Below are 24,426 nucleotides of genomic sequence, written 5' to 3' on the forward strand. Positions count from 1 at the left end.
AATTCTGGACCCATCACGGTAATGCCCCAACTGAGGCCCCCTGCCCCTGTCGGAACATTCCAGCATCTGCAGGTTGATTATATATCTCTTCCTCCATGCCAAGGATACACTAACATTCTTGTCATGGTCAACAGATTCTCTAGATGGGTATAAGCTGTCCCAACTAAAAGAGCCACAGCCAATCACACTGCAAAGGTCTTGTGTAAGGATTACATTCCCCAATGGGGAGTTCCGAGTAGCATTGACTCAGATCAGGGAACACACTTCACAGGTGCTGTCTGACAAGAAGTCTGTAGGTTACTGAACATTACGTGGGATTTACACTGTCCTTATCATCCACAATCATCAGGACAAGTAGAGCGAATGAATCGAACTCTGAAACAACAGCTTGCCAAATATCACCAAGAAGGAACACCATGGCCCCAGGCACTACCAATAGTGCTATGTAACATTAGGGCAACCCCGAACAGAACTACAGGTCTAAGCCCATTTGAAATCATAACAGGAAGACCCATGTCGCTGCCAGGAACTATCAATTTAAGGAAAGCCGATGTTCACTTAATGAGTGACACTTTGTTATCATACTGTCAGAACCTAACCAATGCTATTAGTTCTGTTTCTCGACAGGTATCGGCAGATGGGGTAATCCACCCGAAGGAGAACACGACATCATCCCGGGAGTCTGGGTGTATGTGAAAAAAGTTGCATAAAGAACCTTTGGGTGCCAAGTGGGAGGGACCTTATCAAGTGTTATTGACCACCCAGGCAGCTGTTAAAGTCCAAGGAAAGAAAACCTGGATCCACGCTTCACACGTTAAACGAGCACCCATAACTGAAGCTGAAATCTGATAAGGACAATTACTTTTTGCCAAAATGTATAAATTTACTTTATTACTGATTGTAGGTATTCTAGTCATAGGCCTACTTCTTACTAGCCGACCCTCTGCACCAAAGGGATATAGTAGGGTAGCAAAGGAATTACATGTAAATCCCTTGAACAGTGGTGCAAGAGGGAGGGATTCAAATTCCTGGGACATTGGAACCAGTTCTGGGGGAAGTGGGACCTGTACAAAAGGGACGGTCTGCACTTGGGCAGGACTGGAACTGATGTCCTAGGGGTAACATTTGCTAATGCAGTTCGGGAGTGTTTAAACTAATATGGTAGGGGGATGGGAACCTATGTAGCGAGATAGGGCGAAGTAATATGGAGTCAGAAACAGATGGTAGAAAGGTAAAACGCAATAGTGGAAGGCCGAGTAAACAAAGGCAAGAAACAAAAAGGGCCACACTACATCATAATTCTAAAAGGACAAAGGGTGTTAAAAAAACAAGCCTGAAGGCTTTGTGTCTTAATGCAAGGAGTATCCGTAATAAGGTGGATGAATTAACTGTGCAAATAGATGTTAACGGATATGATGTGATTGGGATTACGGAGACGTGGCTCCAGGATGATCAGGGCTGGGAACTCAACATCCATGGGTATTCAACATTCAGGAAGGATAGAATAAAAGGAAAAGGAAGTGGGGTAGCATTGCTGGTTAAAGAGGAGATTAATGCAAAAGTTAGGAAGGACATTAGCTTGGATGATGTGGAATCTATATGGGTAGAGCTGCAGAACACCAAAGGGCAAAAAATGTTAGTCGGAGTTGTGTACAGACCTCCAAACAGTAGTAGTGATGTTGGGGAGGGCATCAAACAGGAAATTAGGGGTGCATGCAATAAAGGTGCAGCAGTTATAATGGGTGACTTTAATATGCACATAGATTGGGCTAGCCAAACTGGAAGCAATACGTTGGAGGAGGATTTTCTGGAGTGCATAAGGGATGGTTTTATAGACCAATATGTCAAGGAACCAACTAGGGGGGAGGCCATCTTAGACTGGGTGCTGTGTAATGAGAGAGGATTAATTAGTAATCTCGTTGTGCGAGGCCCCTTGGGGCAGAGTAATCATAATATGGTGGAATTCTACATTAGGATGGAGAATGAAACAGTTAATTCAGAGACCATGATCCAGAACTTAAAGAAGGGTAACTTTGAAGGTATGAGGCGTGAATTGGCTAGGATAGATTGGCGAATGATACTTAAGGGGTTGACTGTGGATGGGCAATGGCAGACATTTAGAGACCGCATGGATGAACTACAACAATTGTACAACCCTGTCTGGCGTAAAAATAAAAAAGGGAAGATGGCTCAACCGTGGCTATCAAGGGAAATCAGGGATAGCATTAAAGCCAAGGAAGTGGCATACAAATTGGCCAGAAATAGCAGTGAACCTGGGGACTGGGAGAAATTTAGAACTCAACAGAGGAGGACAAAGGGTTTGATTAGGGCAGGGAATATAGAGTACGAGAGGAAGCTTGCAGGGAACATTAAGACGGACTGCAAAAGTTTCTATAGATAGGTAAAGAGAAAAAGGTTAGTAAAGACAAACGTAGGTCCCCTGCAGTCAGAATCAGGGGAAGTCATAATAGGGAACAAAGAAATGGCAGACGAATTGAACAAGTACTTTGGTTCGGTATTCACTAAGGAGGACACAAACAACCTTCCGGATATAAAAGGGGTCAGAGGGTCTAGTAAGAAGGAGGAACTGAGGGAAATCCTTATTAGTCGGGAAATTGTGTTGGGGAAATTGATGGGATTGAAGGCCGATAAATCCCCAGGGCCTGATGGACTGCATCCCAGAGTACTTAAGGAGGTGGCCTTGGAAATAGCAGATGCATTGACAGTCATTTTCCAACATTCCATAGACTCTGGATCAGTTCCTATCGAGTGGAGGGTAGCCAATGTAACCCCACTTTTTAAAAAAGGAGGGAGAGAGAAAACCGGGAATTATAGACCAGTCAGCCTGACATCAGTAGTGGGTAAAATGATGGAATCAATTATTAAGGATGTCATAGCAGCGCATTTGGAAAGAGGTGACATGATAGGTCCAAGTCAGCATGGATTTGTGAAAGGGAAATCATGCTTGACAAATCTTCTGGAATTTTTTGAGGATGTTTCCAGTAGAGTGGACAAGGGAGAACCAGTTGATGTGGTATATTTGGACTTTCAGAAGGCTTTCGACAAGGTCCCACACAAGAGATTAATGTGCAAAGTTAAAGCACATGGGATTGGGGATAGTGTGTTGACATGGATTGAGAACTGGTTGTCAGACAGGAAGCAAAGAGTAGGAGTAAATGGGTACTTTTCAGAATGGCAGGCAGTGACTAGTGGGGTACCGCAAGGTTCTGTGCTGGGGCCCCAGCTGTTTACATTGTACATTAATGATTTGGACGAGGGGATTAAATGTAGTATCTCCAAATTTGCGGATGACACTAAGTTGGGTGGGGCAGTGTGAGCTGCGAGGAGGATGCTATGAGGCTGCAGAGTGACTTGGATAGGTTAGGTGAGTGGGCAAATGCATGGCAGATGAAGTATAATGTGGATAAATGTGAGGTTATTCACTTTGGTGGTAAAAACAGAGAGACAGACTATTATCTGAATGGTGACAGATTAGGAAAAGGGGAGGTGCAACGAGACCTGGGTGTCATGGTACATCAGTCATTGAAGGTTGGCATGCAGGTACAGCAGGCGGTTAAGAAAGCAAATGGCATGTTGGCCTTCATAGCGAGGGGATTTAAGTACAGGGGCAGGGAGGTATTGCTACAGTTGTACAGGGCCTTAGTGAGGCCACACCTGGAGTATTGTGTACAGTTTTGGTCTCCTAACTTGAGGAAGGACATTCTTGCTATTGAGGGAGTGCAGCGAAGGTTCACCGGACTGATTCCCAGGATGGCGGGACTGACATATCAAGAAAGACTGGATCAACTGGGCTTGTATTCACTGGAGTTCAGAAGAATGAGAGGGGATCTCATAGAAACGTTTAAAATTCTGACGGGTTTATACAGGTTAGATGCAGGAAGTATGTTCCCAATGTTGGGGAAGTCCAGAACCAGGGGTCACAGTCTAAGGATAAGGGGTTAGCCATTTAGGACTGAGATGAGGAGAAACTTCTTCACCCAGAGAGTGGTGAACCTGTGGAATTCTCTACCACAGAAAATTCACTAAATATATTCAAAAAGGAGTTAGATATAGTCCTTACTACTAGGGGGATCAAGGGGTATGGCGAGAATGCAGGAATGGGGTACTGAGGTTGCATGTTCAGCCATGAACTCATTGAATGGCGGTGCAGGCTCGAAGGGCCGAATGGTCTACTCCTGCATCTATTTTATATGTTTCAATGGGCCCAAGTTTCCACAAGAAAAAAAACGGGCGCCCCTCCGAGCTGAAACGGCGCCTAAAAAAATCCTCGGTATTCTCCACCTACTTACAGGTCCTCTGGCCCTCGGCGCAGCCAGCACGAGCTGTGGGGGGGGGGCGGAGCCAGGTCCCGGCACTGAAAACAGTGCCGGGACCTCTGCACATGCGCGCTACAGTCGGCATGCATGTGCAGTAGCTCCAGGCGCCGAACTGTGTGGGAGGGGCCCGAAGCACGCAGCCCCTAGCCCTGGCCCAATGGCCTCACTGGGGCTGCGTGAATGAGGCTCCTCCCACGGCCAGCTCCTGCTCCCCGCCCGACCAGACCCGACACCCGCTCCCCCCCCCCCCCCCCGCTGACCAGACCCGACCCGACACCCGCTCCCCCCCGCCGACCAGACCCGACTCGACACCCGCTCCCCCCCCCCGCCCGACGACCAGACCCGACCCGGCACCCGCTCACCGCCCCCCCGCCGAGCAGACCCGAGACCCGCTCCCCCCCCCCCCCCCCCGCCGACCAGACCCGACCCGACACCCGCTCCCCCCCCGCCGACCAGACACCCGCTCCCCCCCACCCCACCGCCGACCAGACACCCACTCCCCCGCCCCGATCCGAGACCCGCTCCCCCCCCGCCTCCCCGACCGACCCGACCCGCGCTCCTGTTCCCCGACCCGACCCCCCCCCCCCCCACTGGACCCAAATTCCAAACGGCCCCCATTTTTTGTTATCACTAATACAACGGGAATAGGAAGACCGGGGGAATCGGTCTGTCTGATTAGAAACATCAAAGGAGGCCAAAATATGGGGTATAGTAACTGCTCCCAGAATTATAATATAATCAAGCCACGGAACCGTCCAAACTGGGCCGATGTGGAATTTTTAACGTAACAGGGATTCTGAATAAAACAGATGGAAAAGCCTGGACAGGCCCCGGAGTGTTGCTGACAAAGAAACAGCTAACATTCATTGCCTATAATTGCACCTATTGGGTGTGTGGCCACAAGGCCTACCCTTGGCTGCCCCAGAATTGGACGGGATCCTGCTATTTAGCCTACATTGTGCCTTATATGTATCATATAAAGTCACTGTCGGAACATTTACACCGTCATAAGAGAACTATCACAGAAACAGAGAGGTTCTTTGCCATTCTGATTCCCAGGTATGGGACCGCCAAACTGGCAAGGGAATCCATTAACATGGTATCCGTTGTGGAACGGGTAGCCAATGATACCTCAGAGGCCCTAGTTAAAATCAATGCAGAAATGGTAGCAATCTGCACAGTAGCCCTACAGAATAGACTGGCCCTTGACTACATCCTGGCTGAAAAGGGAGGTATTTGCACCCTACTCGGAACTGAGTGTTGCACATATATCCCAGATAGCTCCGAAGAAATTACCCACTTAGCGGAGCATATCCAAAAGGAGGTAGAAAAACTTAAGCAACCCCTATCATTCACTTTGTGGAGCGGGGCCACTGAATGGCTAGGTTCAATAGGAACTTCATTGGTGGAAGGTTTAATGCTATTCATTGTAATTATTTTACTTTTATATTGTTTGTTTATGTTGATTAAATGTTGTTGCAACCAGGCGGCTGTAGCTGCTGTCCCTAAGGTGAGACACCTTGCAGGTCCCAGCAGACCGTCTGTATGTGGCACAGGGGTGTGTTATGCTTAAGGGAAGGTTCTTTACTGGTTGAATTATTATATTGATTTGGATTAAATTGGAATAAGGTTAAATAACCTACTAAAACCAGACTTCCATTGTGGCAACGATGGAACTTGGGTTGGTGTAAATTTGTGTGGAAGCTACTAGTCCGGACATGTGGCGAAACACATCAACAGATTTTAGAAGGAAACTCTATTAACATGTATGACATTATTTTGTAGAATGTTTAACCAGTGATACCTGATGTTTTATGATTCAGTTTGTGAAAGAATCAAAGGGGGGATTGATAGAGAATTCAAGCTCTGCAGCCTGGCTGCAGTTTTGAAAATTCACAGACCCCCAAGTCAAAGCTGCTATGTGCAATCAGCATGTTGCATTGTCATCAATCAACTTGACATTTTAGGACCTTTGGGTAGCGAGCCAATTAAAAGGTTAACAGACTATCAATTGAGCCAATAAGGTCAAAGAAGGCGAGTTCTTTTCTGTAAATTGAACCAGGTATAAGTACAGCCATTTTGGCCATGTGGTCTCAGAAGGACAAAGGCCTGGCTTAAAGCCAGAAGCTTGTTGCTGCTGCCAGAATAAAGTTACATTAAAACTACAACGGGAGTTCGTATTTCATTGGGAATTAAGAGATTTAACAGGAGGTGAGGCCGAAGGGAGCGGCACTGTTGGAGAAACCATGATAGCAGGAAGACTCTCTAAGGGAGATAAGGGGCTAGAAATTCGGTGGGACACCGCCCCACGCGAGGGTCGGAACAGGGGCGCTAAAGGGTTTGTAGCCCCGAGTGTCGGTATTCGTGCCGCTCGGCAAATTCAGTGAGCCGGTACCGGCGGCGCTGAGGAGTATTGCCCAGGAGTGTTGCGCCGGTGTGCAACGCCCCCGGTATCTACACGGAGGCAACATTTGGTTTGCGCTGCACCCGTAGCGCCCCCTGGTGTCCGCGCCAGAGAAAGCTGGTGTGCAGAGCTGTTCTGGGGCGCTACGGGAAGGAATGACTGCATGAGGGAAGTGTGAGTGATATTTGTTTTTGCAATTTAACTTTATTTCGGGTGTGTAATGTATAGGGAATGTTTATGTGTTTTATGTTCCAATTTGTTTTTTTGCAGGGAAGCCTCTCTTAGGGTGCTCCAAAGCCGGCTGTTTAGCCCGGGATATTCAGTTGCTCACCCGGCCTAGTGCCCTAAGAGAGGTGTGGAACGCCTCCCTTCACGCTCCGCTCCGCTCTCAGGGCGCAACCACTGAAATTTGGTTGCCGACACAAACCATTTCCTGGCGCTAAATTTATCCATTGCCCGAGATTACCGCCTCAAAAAACTGTCACCCTCATTCCCAGCCCTATGTATCTGATGGGGAGCAGGGGCAGGATGTGGGTTCCACCCCATCGCTGACAAGGCCGGCATTTGTTGTCCATCCCTAATTTCCCTTGAGAAGGTGGTGGTGAGCCGCCTTCTTGAACCGCTGCAGCCTGTGTGGTGAAGGTGCTCCCACACTGCTGACTTTGTCATAGTGGTGTGATACAACTGAGTCCATTTCAGACAGCAGTTAAGAGTCAACCACTGTGGGTCTGGAGTCACATATAGGCCCAGACTGGGTAAGGACGGCAGATTTCCTTCCCAAAAGGACATTAGTGAACCAAATGGGTTTTTATGACAATCCGGTAGTTTCACGGTCACCATTACTGATATAGCTTTTAAATTTCAGATTTATTTAAATTTAAATTCCCCAGCTGCCGTGGTGATATTTGGATTCGTGTGTCTGGATCATTAGTCCGGGATTCTGGATTACTAGTCCGGTGATATAACCACAATGGTACCGTACCCTTTGCTACCTAAATGTTGACACAATTTCTGCCCCAACCACTAACCCCGGCAGTGAATTCCACAATCTCACAGCTCTCCATGTGAAGAGATTTTTCCTGAACTCTCTTCCAAATCTCTGCAGGTTTAATCCTGTATCCCTGGCCCCTCGTTCCTGAGTCCTCAGTCACTGGGAACAGTCTGCTTCTCTCTACCCTGTCCCATCCTTCCATCATTTCAAAAACTTTGATCATATTGACCTGGATTCTGTGTTCTAACAAAGGAACAACCTGCATTTATATCACGCCTTTAACATAGTAAAATATCCCAAGGCGCATCACAGGAGCGATTATCAGGCAGGAATTTGACACCAAGCTACATAAGGTGATATTAGGACAGGTGACCAAATGTTAGGTCAAAGGAACGTCTTACAGGAGGAGAGAGAGGTGGAGAGGTTTAGGGAAGGAATTCCAGAGCTTAGGGCACAGGCAGCTGAAGGCACAGCTGCCAATGGTGGAGCGATTAAAATCAGGGATGTTCAAGAGGCCAGAATTGGAAGAGGGCAGGTTCCCAAATGTCCGACTAAAGAGTTAGAACATTTTAAATGCATTTTGGGACCCAGCTGTAAGTAACTAAAGCTGTGGTTGTATTTCACTTTTGGAATAATCTTAATAGAGAACCAAATAATAAATTAAATGCCAAATAGCAGGGCTTTGTACCATGAGGAAATAAATGTTAACACCGTCAGCACTGAGAGAGTGCGGGGTACATCAGTGTGTGAGAGTGAAGTACATCAGTGAGAGAGTAAGGTACATCAGTGTGAGAGAGTGAGGTACATCAGTGTGAGAGAGTGAGGTACATCAGTGTGAGAGAGTGAGGTACATCAGTGTGAGAGAGTGAGGTACATCAGTGTGAGAGAGTGAGGTACATCAGTGAGAGAGTGAGGTACATCAGTGTGAGAGAGTGAGGTACATCAGTGTGAGAGAGTGAGGTACATCAGTGAGAGAGTGAGGTACATCAGTGTGAGAGAGTGAGGTACATCAGTGTGAGAGAGTGAGGTACATAAGTGTGAGAGAGTGAGGTACATCAGTGTGAGAGAGTGAGGTACATCAGTGTGAGAGAGTGAGGTACATAAGTGAGAGAGTGAGGTACATCAGTGAGAGAGAGTGAGGTACATATCTGTGTGAAAGTGAGGTACATCAGTGAGAGAGTGAGGTACATCAGAGAGAGGGAGTGAGGTGCATCAATGAGAGAGAGAGAGTGAGGTACATCAGTGAGAGAGAGTGAGGTACATCAGTGTGAGAGTGAGGTACATCAGTGAGAGAGTGAGGTACATCAGTGAGAGAGAGTGAGGTACATCAGTGAGAGAGTGAGGTACATCAATGAGAGGGAGTGAGGTACATCAGTGAGAGAGTGAGGTACATCAATGAGAGAGAGTGAGGTGCATCAATGAGAGAGAGTGAGGTACATCAGTGAGAGACTGAGGTACATCAATGAGAGAGAGTGAGGTACATCAGTGAGAGAGTGAGGTACATCAGTGAGAGGGAGTGAGGTACATCAGTGAGAGAGTGAGGTACATCAGTGAGAGAGTGAGGTACATCAATGAGAGGGAGTGAGGTACATCAGTGAGAGAGTGAGGTACATCAATGAGAGAGAGTGAGGTACATCAGTGAGAGAGTGAGGTACATCAATGAGAGGGAGTGAGGTACATCAGTGAGAGAGTGAGGTACATCAATGAGAGAGAGTGAGGTACATCAGTGAGAGAGTGAGGTACATCAGTGAGAGAGTGAGGTACATCAGTGAGAGAGTGAGGTACATCAATGAGAGAGAGTGAGGTACATCAGTGAGAGAGTGAGGTACATCAGTGAGAGTGAGTGAGGTACATCAGTGAGAGAGTGAGGTACATCAGTGAGAGAGTGAGGTACATCAGTGAGAGAGTGAGGTACATCAGTGAGAGTCAGGTACATCAGTGAGAGAGAGTGAGGTACATCAGTGAGAGTGAGGTACATCAGTGAGAGAGTGAGGTACATCAGTGAGAGAGTGAGGTACATCAGTGAGAGAGTGAGGTACATCAGTGAGAGAGAGTGAGGTACATCAGTGAGAGGGAGTGAGGTACATCAGTGAGAGAGTGAGGTACATCAATGAGAGAGAGTGAGGTACATCAGTGAGAGACTGAGGTACATCAATGAGAGAGAGTGAGGTACATCAGTGAGAGAGTGAGGTACATCAATGAGAGGGAGTGAGGTACATCAGTGAGAGAGTGAGGTACATCAATGAGAGAGAGTGAGGTACATCAGTGAGAGAGTGAGGTACATCAATGAGAGGGAGTGAGGTACATCAGTGAGAGAGTGAGGTACATCAATGAGAGAGAGTGAGGTACATCAGTGAGAGAGTGAGGTACATCAGTGAGAGAGTGAGGTATATCAGTGAGAGAGTGAGGTACATCAGTGAGAGAGAGTGAGGTACATCAGTGAGAGAGTGAGGTATATCAGTGAGAGAGAGTGAGGTACATCGGTGAGAGAGTGAGGTACATCAGTGTGAGAGAGTGAGGTACATCAGTGAGAGAGAGTGAGGTACATCAGTGAGGGAGTGAGGTACATCAGTGAGAGAGAGTGAGGTATATCAGTGAGAGAGTGAGGTACATCAGTGAGAGAGAGCGAGGTACATCAGTGAGAGAGTGAGGTACATCAGTGAGAGAGTGAGGTACATCAGTGAGAGAGTGAGGTACATCAGTGTGAGAGAGTGAGGTACATCAGTGAGAGAGTGAGGTACATCAGTGAGAGAGAGTGAGGTACATCAGTGAGAGAGTGAGGTACTTCAGTGAGAGAGTGAGGTACATCAGTGAGAGAGTGAGGTATATCAGTGAGAGAGAGTGAGGTACATCAGTGAGAGAGTGAGGTACATCAGTGAGAGAGTGAGGTATATCAGTGAGAGAGTGAGGTACATCAGTGAGAGAGAGTGAGGTACATCAGTGTGAGAGAGTGAGGTACATCAGTGTGAGAGAGTGAGGTACATCAGTGAGAGAGTGAGGTACATCAGTGTGAGAGAGTGAGGTACATCAGTGTGAGAGAGTGAGGTACATCAGTGAGAGAGTGAGGTACATCAGTGTGAGAGAGTGAGGTACATCAGTGTGAGAGAGTGAGGTACATAAGTGTGAGAGAGTGAGGTACATCAGTGTGAGAGAGTGAGGTACATCAGTGTGAGAGAGTGAGGTACATAAGTGAGAGAGTGAGGTACATCAGTGAGAGAGAGTGAGGTACATATCTGTGTGAAAGTGAGGTACATCAGTGAGAGAGTGAGGTACATCAGTGAGAGGGAGTGAGGTGCATCAATGAGAGAGAGAGAGTGAGGTACATCAGTGAGAGAGAGTGAGGTACATCAGTGTGAGAGTGAGGTACATCAGTGAGAGAGTGAGGTACATCAGTGAGAGAGAGTGAGGTACATCAGTGAGAGAGTGAGGTACATCAATGAGAGGGAGTGAGGTACATCAGTGAGAGAGTGAGGTACATCAATGAGAGAGAGTGAGGTGCATCAATGAGAGAGAGTGAGGTACATCAGTGAGAGACTGAGGTACATCAATGAGAGAGAGTGAGGTACATCAGTGAGAGAGTGAGGTACATCAGTGAGAGGGAGTGAGGTACATCAGTGAGAGAGTGAGGTACATCAGTGAGAGAGTGAGGTACATCAATGAGAGGGAGTGAGGTACATCAGTGAGAGAGTGAGGTACATCAATGAGAGAGAGTGAGGTACATCAGTGAGAGAGTGAGGTACATCAATGAGAGGGAGTGAGGTACATCAGTGAGAGAGTGAGGTACATCAATGAGAGAGAGTGAGGTACATCAGTGAGAGAGTGAGGTACATCAGTGAGAGAGTGAGATACATCAGTGAGAGAGTGAGGTACATCAATGAGAGAGAGTGAGGTACATCAGTGAGAGAGTGAGGTACATCAGTGAGAGTGAGTGAGGTACATCAGTGAGAGAGTGAGGTACATCAGTGAGAGAGTGAGGTACATCAGTGAGAGAGTGAGGTACATCAGTGAGAGTCAGGTACATCAGTGAGAGAGAGTGAGGTACATCAGTGAGAGTGAGGTACATCAGTGAGAGAGTGAGGTACATCAGTGAGAGAGTGAGGTACATCAGTGAGAGAGTGAGGTACATCAGTGAGAGAGAGTGAGGTACATCAGTGAGAGGGAGTGAGGTACATCAGTGAGAGAGTGAGGTACATCAATGAGAGAGAGTGAGGTACATCAGTGAGAGACTGAGGTACATCAATGAGAGAGAGTGAGGTACATCAGTGAGAGAGTGAGGTACATCAATGAGAGGGAGTGAGGTACATCAGTGAGAGAGTGAGGTACATCAATGAGAGAGAGTGAGGTACATCAGTGAGAGAGTGAGGTACATCAATGAGAGGGAGTGAGGTACATCAGTGAGAGAGTGAGGTACATCAATGAGAGAGAGTGAGGTACATCAGTGAGAGAGTGAGGTACATCAGTGAGAGAGTGAGGTATATCAGTGAGAGAGTGAGGTACATCAGTGAGAGAGAGTGAGGTACATCAGTGAGAGAGTGAGGTATATCAGTGAGAGAGAGTGAGGTACATCGGTGAGAGAGTGAGGTACATCAGTGTGAGAGAGTGAGGTACATCAGTGAGAGAGAGTGAGGTACATCAGTGAGAGAGAGTGAGGTACATCAGTGAGAGAGAGTGAGGTATATCAGTGAGAGAGTGAGGTACATCAGTGAGAGAGAGCGAGGTACATCAGTGAGAGAGTGAGGTACATCAGTGAGAGAGTGAGGTACATCAGTGAGAGAGTGAGGTACATCAGTGTGAGAGAGTGAGGTACATCAGTGAGAGAGTGAGGTACATCAGTGAGAGAGAGTGAGGTACATCAGTGAGAGAGTGAGGTACTTCAGTGAGAGAGTGAGGTACATCAGTGAGAGAGTGAGGTATATCAGTGAGAGAGAGTGAGGTACATCAGTGAGAGAGTGAGGTACATCAGTGAGAGAGTGAGGTATATCAGTGAGAGAGTGAGGTACATCAGTGAGAGAGAGTGAGGTACATCAGTGAGAGAGTGAGGTATATCAGTGAGAGAGAGTGAGGTACATCGGTGAGAGAGTGAGGTACATCAGTGTGAGAGAGTGAGGTACATCAGTGAGAGAGAGTGAGGTACATCAGTGAGGGAGTGAGGTACATCAGTGAGAGAGAGTGAGTTACATCAGTGAGAGGGTGAGGTACATCAGTGAGAGAGAGCGAGGTATATCAGTGAGAGAGAGTGCGGTACATCAGTGAGAGAGTGAGGTACATCAGTGAGAGAGTGAGGTACATCAGTGAGAGAGTGAGGTACATCAGTGTGAGAGAGTGAGGTACATCAGTGAGAGAGTGAGGTACATCAGTGAGAGAGAGTGAGGTACATCAGTGAGAGAGTGAGGTACTTCAGTGAGAGAGTGAGGTACATCAGTGAGAGAGAGTGAGGTACATCAGTGAGAGAGTGAGGTATATCAGTGAGAGAGAGTGAGGTACATCAGTGAGAGAGTGAGATACATCAGTGAGAGAGAGTGAGGTACATCAGTGAGAGAGTGAGGTACATCAGTGAGAGAGTGAGGTACATCAGTGAGAGAGTGAGGTATATCAGTGAGAGAGAGTGAGGTACCTCAGTGAGAGAATGAGGTACATCAGTGAGAGAGTGAGGTACATCAGTGAGAGAGTGAGGTACATCAGTGAGAGAGTGAGGTACATCAGTGAGAGTCAGGTACATCAGTGAGAGAGAGTGAGGTACATCAGTGAGAGTGAGGTACATCAGTGAGAGAGTGAGGTACATCAGTGAGAGAGTGAGGTACATCAGTGAGAGAGTGAGGTACATCAGTGAGAGAGAGTGAGGTACATCAGTGAGAGGGAGTGAGGTACATCAGTGAGAGAGTGAGGTACATCAATGAGAGAGAGTGAGGTACATCAGTGAGAGACTGAGGTACATCAATGAGAGAGAGTGAGGTACATCAGTGAGAGAGTGAGGTACATCAATGAGAGGGAGTGAGGTACATCAGTGAGAGAGTGAGGTACATCAATGAGAGAGAGTGAGGTACATCAGTGAGAGAGTGAGGTACATCAATGAGAGGGAGTGAGGTACATCAGTGAGAGAGTGAGGTACATCAATGAGAGAGAGTGAGGTACATCAGTGAGAGAGTGAGGTACATCAGTGAGAGAGTGAGGTATATCAGTGAGAGAGTGAGGTACATCAGTGAGAGAGAGTGAGGTACATCAGTGAGAGAGTGAGGTATATCAGTGAGAGAGAGTGAGGTACATCGGTGAGAGAGTGAGGTACATCAGTGTGAGAGAGTGAGGTACATCAGTGAGAGAGAGTGAGGTACATCAGTGAGGGAGTGAGGTACATCAGTGAGAGAGAGTGAGGTATATCAGTGAGAGAGTGAGGTACATCAGTGAGAGAGAGCGAGGTACATCAGTGAGAGAGTGAGGTACATCAGTGAGAGAGTGAGGTACATCAGTGAGAGAGTGAGGTACATCAGTGTGAGAGAGTGAGGTACATCAGTGAGAGAGTGAGGTACATCAGTGAGAGAGAGTGAGGTACATCAGTGAGAGAGTGAGGTACTTCAGTGAGAGAGTGAGGTACATCAGTGAGAGAGTGAGGTATATCAGTGAGAGAGAGTGAGGTACATCAGTGAGAGAGTGAGGTACATCAGTGAGAGAGTGAGGTATATCAGTGAGAGAGTGAGGTACATCAGTGAGAGAGAGTGAGGTACATCAGTGTGAGAGAGTGAGGTACATCAGTGTGAGAGAGTGAGGTACATCAGTGAGAGAGTGAGGTACATCAGTGTGAGAGAGTGAGGTACATCAGTGTGAGAGAGTGAGGTACATCAGTGAGAGAGTGAGGTACATCAGTGTGAGAGAGTGAGGTACATCAGTGTGAGAGAGTGAGGTACATAAGTGTGAGAGAGTGAGGTACATCAGTGTGAGAGAGTGAGGTACATCAGTGTGAGAGAGTGAGGTACATAAGTGAGAGAGTGAGGTACATCAGTGAGAGAGAGTGAGGTACATATCTGTGTGAAAGTGAGGTACATCAGTGAGAGAGTGAGGTACATCAGTGAGAGGGAGTGAGGTGCATCAATGAGAGAGAGAGAGTGAGGTACATCAGTGAGAGAGAGTGAGGTACATCAGTGTGAGAGTGAGGTACATCAGTGAGAGAGTGAGGTACATCAGTGAGAGAGAGTGAGGTACATCAGTGAGAGAGTGAGGTACATCAATGAGAGGGAGTGAGGTACATCAGTGAGAGAGTGAGGTACATCAATGAGAGAGAGTGAGGTGCATCAATGAGAGAGAGTGAGGTACATCAGTGAGAGACTGAGGTACATCAATGAGAGAGAGTGAGGTACATCAGTGAGAGAGTGAGGTACATCAGTGAGAGGGAGTGAGGTACATCAGTGAGAGAGTGAGGTACATCAGTGAGAGAGTGAGGTACATCAATGAGAGGGAGTGAGGTACATCAGTGAGAGAGTGAGGTACATCAATGAGAGAGAGTGAGGTACATCAGTGAGAGAGTGAGGTACATCAATGAGAGGGAGTGAGGTACATCAGTGAGAGAGTGAGGTACATCAATGAGAGAGAGTGAGGTACATCAGTGAGAGAGTGAGGTACATCAGTGAGAGAGTGAGATACATCAGTGAGAGAGTGAGGTACATCAATGAGAGAGAGTGAGGTACATCAGTGAGAGAGTGAGGTACATCAGTGAGAGTGAGTGAGGTACATCAGTGAGAGAGTGAGGTACATCAGTGAGAGAGTGAGGTACATCAGTGAGAGAGTGAGGTACATCAGTGAGAGTCAGGTACATCAGTGAGAGAGAGTGAGGTACATCAGTGAGAGTGAGGTACATCAGTGAGAGAGTGAGGTACATCAGTGAGAGAGTGAGGTACATCAGTGAGAGAGTGAGGTACATCAGTGAGAGAGAGTGAGGTACATCAGTGAGAGGGAGTGAGGTACATCAGTGAGAGAGTGAGGTACATCAATGAGAGAGAGTGAGGTACATCAGTGAGAGACTGAGGTACATCAATGAGAGAGAGTGAGGTACATCAGTGAGAGAGTGAGGTACATCAATGAGAGGGAGTGAGGTACATCAGTGAGAGAGTGAGGTACATCAATGAGAGAGAGTGAGGTACATCAGTGAGAGAGTGAGGTACATCAATGAGAGGGAGTGAGGTACATCAGTGAGAGAGTGAGGTACATCAATGAGAGAGAGTGAGGTACATCAGTGAGAGAGTGAGGTACATCAGTGAGAGAGTGAGGTATATCAGTGAGAGAGTGAGGTACATCAGTGAGAGAGAGTGAGGTACATCAGTGAGAGAGTGAGGTATATCAGTGAGAGAGAGTGAGGTACATCGGTGAGAGAGTGAGGTACATCAGTGTGAGAGAGTGAGGTACATCAGTGAGAGAGAGTGAGGTACATCAGTGAGAGAGAGTGAGGTACATCAGTGAGAGAGAGTGAGGTATATCAGTGAGAGAGTGAGGTACATCAGTGAGAGAGAGCGAGGTACATCAGTGAGAGAGTGAGGTACATCAGTGAGAGAGTGAGGTACATCAGTGAGAGAGTGAGGTACATCAGTGTGAGAGAGTGAGGTACATCAGTGAGAGAGTGAGGTACATCAGTGAGAGAGAGTGAGGTACATCAGTGAGAGAGTGAGGTACTTCAGTGAGAGAGTGAGGTACATCAGTGAGAGAGTGAGGTATATCAGTGAGAGAGAGTGAGGTACATCAGTGAGAGAGTGAGGTACATCAGTGAGAGAGTGAGGTATATCAGTGAGAGAGTGAGGTACATCAGTGAGAGAGAGTGAGGTACATCAGTGAGAGAGTGAGGTATATCAGTGAGAGAGAGTGAGGTACATCGGTGAGAGAGTGAGGTACATCAGTGTGAGAGAGTGAGGTACATCAGTGAGAGAGAGTGAGGTACATCAGTGAGGGAGTGAGGTACATCAGTGAGAGAGAGTGAGTTACATCAGTGAGAGGGTGAGGTACATCAGTGAGAGAGAGCGAGGTACATCAGTGAGAGAGTGAGGTACATCAGTGAGAGAGTGAGGTACATCAGTGAGAGAGTGAGGTACATCAGTGTGAGAGAGTGAGGTACATCAGTGAGAGAGTGAGGTACATCAGTGAGAGAGAGTGAGGTACATCAGTGAGAGAGTGAGGTACTTCAGTGAGAGAGTGAGGTACATCAGTGAGAGAGAGTGAGGTACATCAGTGAGAGAGTGAGGTATATCAGTGAGAGAGAGTGAGGTACATCAGTGAGAGAGTGAGATACATCAGTGAGAGAGAGTGAGGTACATCAGTGAGAGAGTGAGGTACATCAGTGAGAGAGTGAGGTACATCAGTGAGAGAGTGAGGTATATCAGTGAGAGAGAGTGAGGTACCTCAGTGAGAGAATGAGGTACATCAGTGAGAGAGTGAGGTACATCAGTGAGAGAGTGAGGTATATCAGTGAGAGAGTGAGGTACATCAGTGAGAGAGAGTGAGGTACATCACTGAGAGAGTGAGGTACATCAGTGGGAGAGTGAGGTACATCAGTGGGAGAGAGTGAGGTACATCAGTGAGAGAGTGAGGTACAGCAATGTGGGAGAGTTATACACATCAGCACTGCGAGAGACATTCAACGGCATTACCATCGCCAAATCCCCCACTATCAACATCCTGGGTTCACCATTGACCAGAAACTTAACTGGACCAGCCACATAAATACTGTGCCTACAAGAGCAGGACAGAGGATGGGGCGATTGTCTCACCTCCTGACTCCCCAAATCCTTTCCACCATCTCCGAGGCATAAGTCAGGAGTGTGATGGAATACTCTCCACTGGCCTGGATGTGTGCAACGCCAAAAACACACAAGAAGCTTGACACCATCCAGGACAAAGCGGCCCACTTGATCGGCGCCCCATCCACCACCTTCAACATTCACTCCCTCCACCACCGGCACACAGTGGCTGCAGTGTGTACCATCTACAAGATGCACTGCAGCAACTCACCAAGGCTTCTTCGGCAGCACCTCCCAAACCCGCGACCTCTACCACCTAGAAGGACAAGGGCAGCAGGCGCATGGGAACACCATCACCTCCACGTTCGCCTCCAAGTCACACACTATCCTGAATTGGAAATATACTGGCCGTTCCTTCATTGTCACTGGGCCACAATCCTGGAACTCCCTCCCGAACAGCACTATGGGAGCACCTACACCACACGGACTGCAGCGGTTCAAGAAGGCGGCTCACCACCACCTTCTCAAGGGCAATTAGGGATGGGCAATAAATGCTGAGCTTGTCGGCAACGCCCACATCCCGGAACCAATTTTTAAAAAAGGCCAATGTTTAGCATCTTTGCTGACCTCAGGAAGTCTCAAATCGCTTTATGTTTACATAATGAGGTGCTTCTGGAGTGTAGTCACTGTTCTAATGTAGGAAGTGCAGCATCCAATTTGTGCACAGCAAGCTCCCACAAACAGCAATGACCAGATAATCTGTTTTTAGTGATGTTAGTTGAGGGATAAATATTGGCCCAGGACATTAGGGATAACTCCCTTGCTCTTCTTCAAAATAGTGCCATGGGATCTTTTACGTTCACCTCAGAGAGCAGATGGGGCCTTGGTTTAACCTCTCATCCGAAAGGTGGCCCCTCCGACAGTGCAGCGCTACCCCTCCAACAGTGCTGCACTCCTTCAGTACTGCCCATCTGACATTGCAGCGCTCCCTCATTACTGACCCTTCGACAGTGCTGCACTTCCTCAGTATTGCACCTCCGACAGTGCGGCGCTCCCTCAGTACTGCCCCTCTGATAGTGCAGTGCTCCCTCAGTACTGACCAGATAACCAGTGTTTAGTGATGTTGATTGAGGGATAATTATTGGCCAGGGCACCGAGGAGAACTCCCCTGCTCTTCAGGCAAATGCAAGTCCATTTGCGGGCTCAATAAAATGAATGGGAGTGCCAGTCTGGATAATGTGCTCCAGAGTGAGAGACTGACAGCAGTCTCAATAAAATTAGCAAAATCTGCCCCATTACATCCTTTAAGTTGCCCCCAATGATACTCTCAATGTTCAATCCCCTGGCTGGGAAGTCTGGAACTAGAGGTCACAGTCTCAGGATAAGGGGGCGGCCATTTAGGACTGAGATGAGGAGAAATTTCTTCACTCAGAGGGTGGTGAATCTTTGGAATTCTCTACCCCAGAGGGCTGTGGAGGTTCAGTCATTGAGTATATTCAAGGTTGAGATCGATAGATTTTTGGACTCTAAGGGAATCAAGGGATATGGGGATCGGGAGGGAAAGTGGAGTTGAGGTCGATGATCAGCCATGATCTCATTGAATGGTGGAGCAGGCTCGAGGGGCCGAATGACCTACTCCTGCTCCTAATTCTTTTGTTCTTAGAATATTTAGAAATATCTACAACAGGCCAATCCCAGCATCCAGGATAGACCCAAGCTGTCTTCACCAGGACTCCACAATCAGAAGTGAGCTGGAATTAATACCATCACAAACTCAGGAGATCAGGAACTGGGCAATGTGTCAGCAGACCAGGTAGTCCGTGCTGTTACCAAAGTAAATCCAAGATTCAGTAGCGCTTAAAGAAGAAAAGGCGGATGTTGAGCCTTGTGTGATAGTTACCCGCAGACTCAGCTCCACATTCTCCCCTCCGTAGACCTCCATTCCTTCATCCAGCATGCCAATCTCCCCAAAGTACTGTCTGTCCACCACAAAACAACCAATCAGAGAAGGGCTTCTACAAAACAAAAAAAGAGAGACAAAGAAATAAGGCGGAGTCGACCACACTCCTGTTGGAAATTTCTGAAATTACAAAATATGTGCGGAGGTTTGACAAGCTCCTGAACAAGTTCTATTTCGTAATCCTTTTACAAGTCAATGTGATTGCGATGGTAGATTCTGGCACACTGTCAGATTCACAACGGGAAGTCCCGTCCCGGCCGCGAAATTGTGGTTACCACTCCTCACGACATCGCGGGCTCTACTTCCTGTTGGTGCGGGTTCCAGGGGGGCGTTGCACGGGGGGGGGGGCGGGGGGGGTGGGGTCGGTCAGCGCTAGGCGGCTGCACCGCGTGATGCTGCCACCTTTCAAAGCCCCTCCCCTTCGCGCGGCGCTCCCCGCCTCCCTGTTAACTTGCGCACCGTGAGCGGAGGTTCAGCCCGGTTCGCGACCCGCGAGACTGGCGCTAACACCCGCTCATGGCAGCCAATATCCGTCGCGGGACACGGGGCAATATCCGCCGGGGGGCGGGAATGGGTCGGCGCGTGCCGCTAGTGACAGGGAGCGTTGTTACCATGCCGGTGGTGGAGGGAGAGAATCCCTTTTGGCATTTAATCTCTCCTGCCTCCCACCCGATCACAGACCTTCCCTTTTGTTCTTTCCTCCCCTCCCCCTTTCCTCACCCCTGCCCTTCCTTAAAACCTGTTACATCGTTTAACGTTTTCCAGTTCTGACGAAGGGTCACCGACCTGAAAGGTTAACTCTGTTTCTCTCTCCACAGATGCTGCCTGACCCGCTGAGTGGTTCCAGTATTTCCTGTTTATATTCCCTTTATAGCCGATTGACCTGATTAATCGAGGGCCTCGCGAGAGGTTTGGACAAACTGCTCCACTTCGAGAGAGAAAAATAAAACACCAGCGGGGAGAAATTCGAGAGAGCCCTGTTTGGGCTGCTAACTTTTGAAAGCTGCAAAAATTTGTGCCAGGCACGAATGTGTTTCAGCTTTCTCTAAATTCGGTGTTGGCACTCCAGGACGGAAGTGGAGCGCTAAAATCAAGCTCTCTGCTTCCGTCCTGGAGCGCTGCAGGACGCAGGCGTGGCGGTGTCGCGATCTGAGGCTCCACCCCTCCCTTAAACGGAAGGGCCATCGCTGCCGGTTCTGCATTGGGCCCAGTGAGCTGGTCCCCGACGGCAGCCACTGTCATGTATTCAACTGTCATTGTAACCCATGGATAAACTGACCTAAATGGTACACCGTGAGAACACTGACCACTAGGTGGCGAACTTGTGGGAGACACTCCTAACCTGGACTTTCAGGTATAAAAGGGGAAGCTTCACCCACCTTCATCACTTCAGTGCTGGCTAATAAAGGTCACTGGTCACAGAGTGACCTTCTCTCATGTATGGGCCTCGTGTGCATTTATACTGTATAGTAAGGACATATTATTGGCGCCGAGAAACTGGGATTTAAACCACGCGAGCATGGCCACTAGCAGCACAGACGAGAGGTACTGTGTTGGTGATGATTGGGACGATTTTATTGAGAGACTACAGCAAAGTTTTGTCACTAAGGAATAGCTGGGACAGGATTCGGCCGACAAACGCAGGGGTCATCTCCTGACAGTTTGTGGATCCATGACGTACTCCCTGATGAAGGACCTTCTAGCACCAAAGAAACCGGCGGACAAGACTTTTGAAGAGCTCAGTAAGTTGATCGGGGAACACATTAAACCGGCGAGCAGCATCCACATGGCGAGACACCGGTTTTACACGCACCGGCCGTGAGAAGGGCAAAGCGTTCCAGACTTTGTGGCAGACCTCTGGCGACTGGCGAGCCTATGTAAGTTCCCAGATGCATGCAGAGCGGAGATGCTATGAGACTTTTTTATTGAGGGCATCGGGCACGCTGGGGTTTTCAGGAAACTGATTGAGACCAAAGACCTGACCCTGGAAACGGCGGCTTTGATGGCCCAGACATTTATCTCAGGGGAAGAAGAGACCAGAATGACGTTTGACAAAATTCTTGGTTTAAATGCAGCAAATGGACAGGGAGTCAACATTATTAACGCGGCACACAGTTCTCCAGGCAGATAGGGGCAATCGGACATGCCCCAGTATGTAGTCGAACCCAAAGGGGGAATTCAACAGAGACAATGGCTAGCTGAACACAGTCAGAGGCAATCAACTGGTAATGGACCTTTTGTTTCCAACAATGGCTCATGTTGGAGGTGTGGAGGCAAACACACAGCCAGAGCTTGCAGGTATCAGCAATATACCTGCAGAAAATGCAACGTCAGCGGTCACTTGGCACGTATGTGCAGGAAGCCTGCAGCCAGGTTGATGTACGAGGAGGATGGGCCCAATGTCAGCCCTACGAGGCCAAATCGACATTGGGGGAACTCACTGGAAGCTAAAGTTCAGCGAGTTCATGTGGAGCACATATACAGTTCATACACCAGGACGCCACCGATAATGATGAAAGTGCTCCTCAATGGCATCCCAGTAACAATGGAGCTAGACACGGGGGTCAGCCAGTCCCTGATGAGTATCAAACAGTTCGACAAGTTGTGGGCGTTCAAGGCCAGGAGGCCAAAATTATTGCCAATTGACACACAACTATGGACATATACAAAGGAGATCATTCCGGTGCTAGGCAGCGCCACGGTAGTCGTGACCCATAAAGATTCGGAGAACAGGTTGCCACTCTGGATTGTCCCGGGGGACTGTCCCGCACTGCTGCGGAGGAGTTGGCTTGCTGTCATGAACTGGAAATGGGGCGATGTCAATGCAATTTATTCTGTGGAGCGAATATCATGCTCACAGGTCCTGGACAAATTTGACTCACTATTTCAACCCGGCATTGGCACTTTCATGGGGACCAAGGTAGTGATTCACATAAACCCGGACGCCAGGCCAGTACACCACAAGGCCAGAGCGGTGCCGTACATGATGCGGGAAAAGATAGAAGGCGAATTGGACCGCCTGCTGAGGGAAGGCATCATCTCGCCAGTCGAATTCAGTGACTGGGCGAGCCCGATTGTGCAGGTGTTCAAGGCGGATGGGTCGGTCAGGATATGTGGTGATTACAAGGCCACCATCAATCGGGTGTCACTCCAAGACCAGTACCCGCTACCGAGAGCGGAGGACCTCTTTGCGACGCTATCCGGTGGCAAACTTTTTTCAAAATTGGACCTGACCTCAGCTTCCATGACCCAGGAATCTGGCGAGTGAGTCGAAGAAGCTGACCACCATCACAACACACAAGGGGTTGTCTGAGACAACAGATGACCGTTTGGGATTCGCTCGGCCGCCACGATCTTTCAACGAAATATGGAGTCGATTCCAAGGACAGTGGTTTTTCAAGACGACATCCTCATCACGGGTTTTGGTACTGAAGAACACCTCCACAACCTGGAGGATGTGCTACGCAGACTGGACCGGGTAGGTCTGCGACTGAAAAAGGCGAAGTGCGTCTTCCTAGCTCCAGAGGTAGAATTCCTTGTTGATGAGGGTAGCAGCAGACAGGATCAGACCTACTGCGTCCAAAACAGAAGCGATCCAGAGAGCACCCAGACCCCGTAACATGACGGAGCTGCGTTCATTCCTGGAGCTCCTGAACTATTTTGGTAACTTTCTTCCCAAATTGAGCATGCCGCTACACGTGCTCCTACGCAAAGGTCGCGAATGGGTCTGGGGGAACAGCCAGGAAAGGGCTTTTGATAGAGCACGAAATTTGTTATGCTCCAACAATCTGTTAACGCTATATGACCCATGTGAGAAACTTGTTTTAACGTGCGATGCATCGTTCAATGGGGTCGGGTGTGTGTTGCAGCATGTCAATGCCAAGGGTCAGTTACAGTCGATAGCTTATGCCTCCAGAAGTCTGTCGCAGGCAGAACGGGGCTACGGGATGGTAGAAAAGGAAGCGCTTGCATGTGTAAATGCGGTAAAAAGAAATGCACCTGTTTGGCAGGAAATTTGATCCTGCACCTATTTTCTATGTTTCCATGGGATCTGGCGCTCTGCTTGAGTGCAGGATCTGGGAAGGCCCATATCTTCACTGCTTGGGCCCTTCCCTATAATGAAAGGAAGAGCCGCTCCTACGCGGCGGTGCTGCGCGGCCCAGTGCGTAGCTCCGCGCCCCGCTGCTGACCCAGCCGCCGCACCACTGCCCTAGAAAGGGAGTGGGGCGTGTCATTTTGCGTTCAATTTTCTGACGGGGTGGTAACCGAATTTTTCGAGCGGGGCGGGATTTCCGTGCCCGTAGAATAATGTCCCGCCTCCCGGATGTTACCGCCCCCAAACGGGGCGCTACGGAATTCCCCCCGCAAAGTATTTCATTAATTTCTCTGCCATTTCCTTTTTCCCCTTTATCATTTCTCCTGTCTCAGCCTGTAGGGGACGCACATTTACTTTCACTAATCTTTTCCTCTTTACATACCTATAAAGCTTTTACAGTCTCTATTTTTGTCTCTCGCTACTTTACTCATTCTGTTTTTCCTTTCTTTATCAATTTCTTGGTCCTCCTTTGCTGAATTCTAAAATCCACCCAATCCTCAGGCTTACTGCTCTTTTGTCAACATAATAAGCCTCTTCCTGTGAAACTAATACCATCATTAACTTCTCTTGTTATCCAGGGTTGAATTGCTTTACCTTTGGGTTTTTTGTACCTTAAAGGTAGTATATGTTATAAATTATGTATTAATTCTTTAATTGCTAGTCATTGCTTGTCTACCGTCATACTTTTTAATGTAGTTTCCCAATCTACCTTGGCCAACTCGCCTCTCATACCTATGTTGTTTGCTTTAGCTAGTCCCACACCTCCGACTTTTCCACGTAAACCTGTGAATTTTTTTCCTTCAGGTACACGTACTTACCCAATTCCATTTTGAAAGCCAACATTGAATCTGCCTCCATCACCGTTTCAGGCAGTGCTCGGGGATTGAGTGAATGGCAATAAATGCCAGCCTTGGCAGCAACGCCC

The 24,426-nt window shown here is 48.2% G+C and overlaps 1 protein-coding gene across 1 annotated transcript in view; it reads right to left on the bottom strand.

The window, feature by feature from the left end:
* galnt18b (UDP-N-acetyl-alpha-D-galactosamine:polypeptide N-acetylgalactosaminyltransferase 18b) overlaps positions 1 to 24,426 on the bottom strand; it is a 180,368-nt gene that overhangs the window by 73,066 nt on the left and 82,876 nt on the right. The window contains exon 7 of the mRNA XM_070898742.1: positions 19,346 to 19,460. Coding sequence (XP_070754843.1) covers positions 19,346 to 19,460 — 115 coding nt within the window. The remainder of the gene's footprint in view (positions 1 to 19,345; positions 19,461 to 24,426) is intronic.

Source organism: Pristiophorus japonicus, chromosome 14 (genome assembly GCF_044704955.1).
Source record: "Pristiophorus japonicus isolate sPriJap1 chromosome 14, sPriJap1.hap1, whole genome shotgun sequence".
Taxonomy (NCBI): Eukaryota; Metazoa; Chordata; class Chondrichthyes; family Pristiophoridae; genus Pristiophorus; species Pristiophorus japonicus.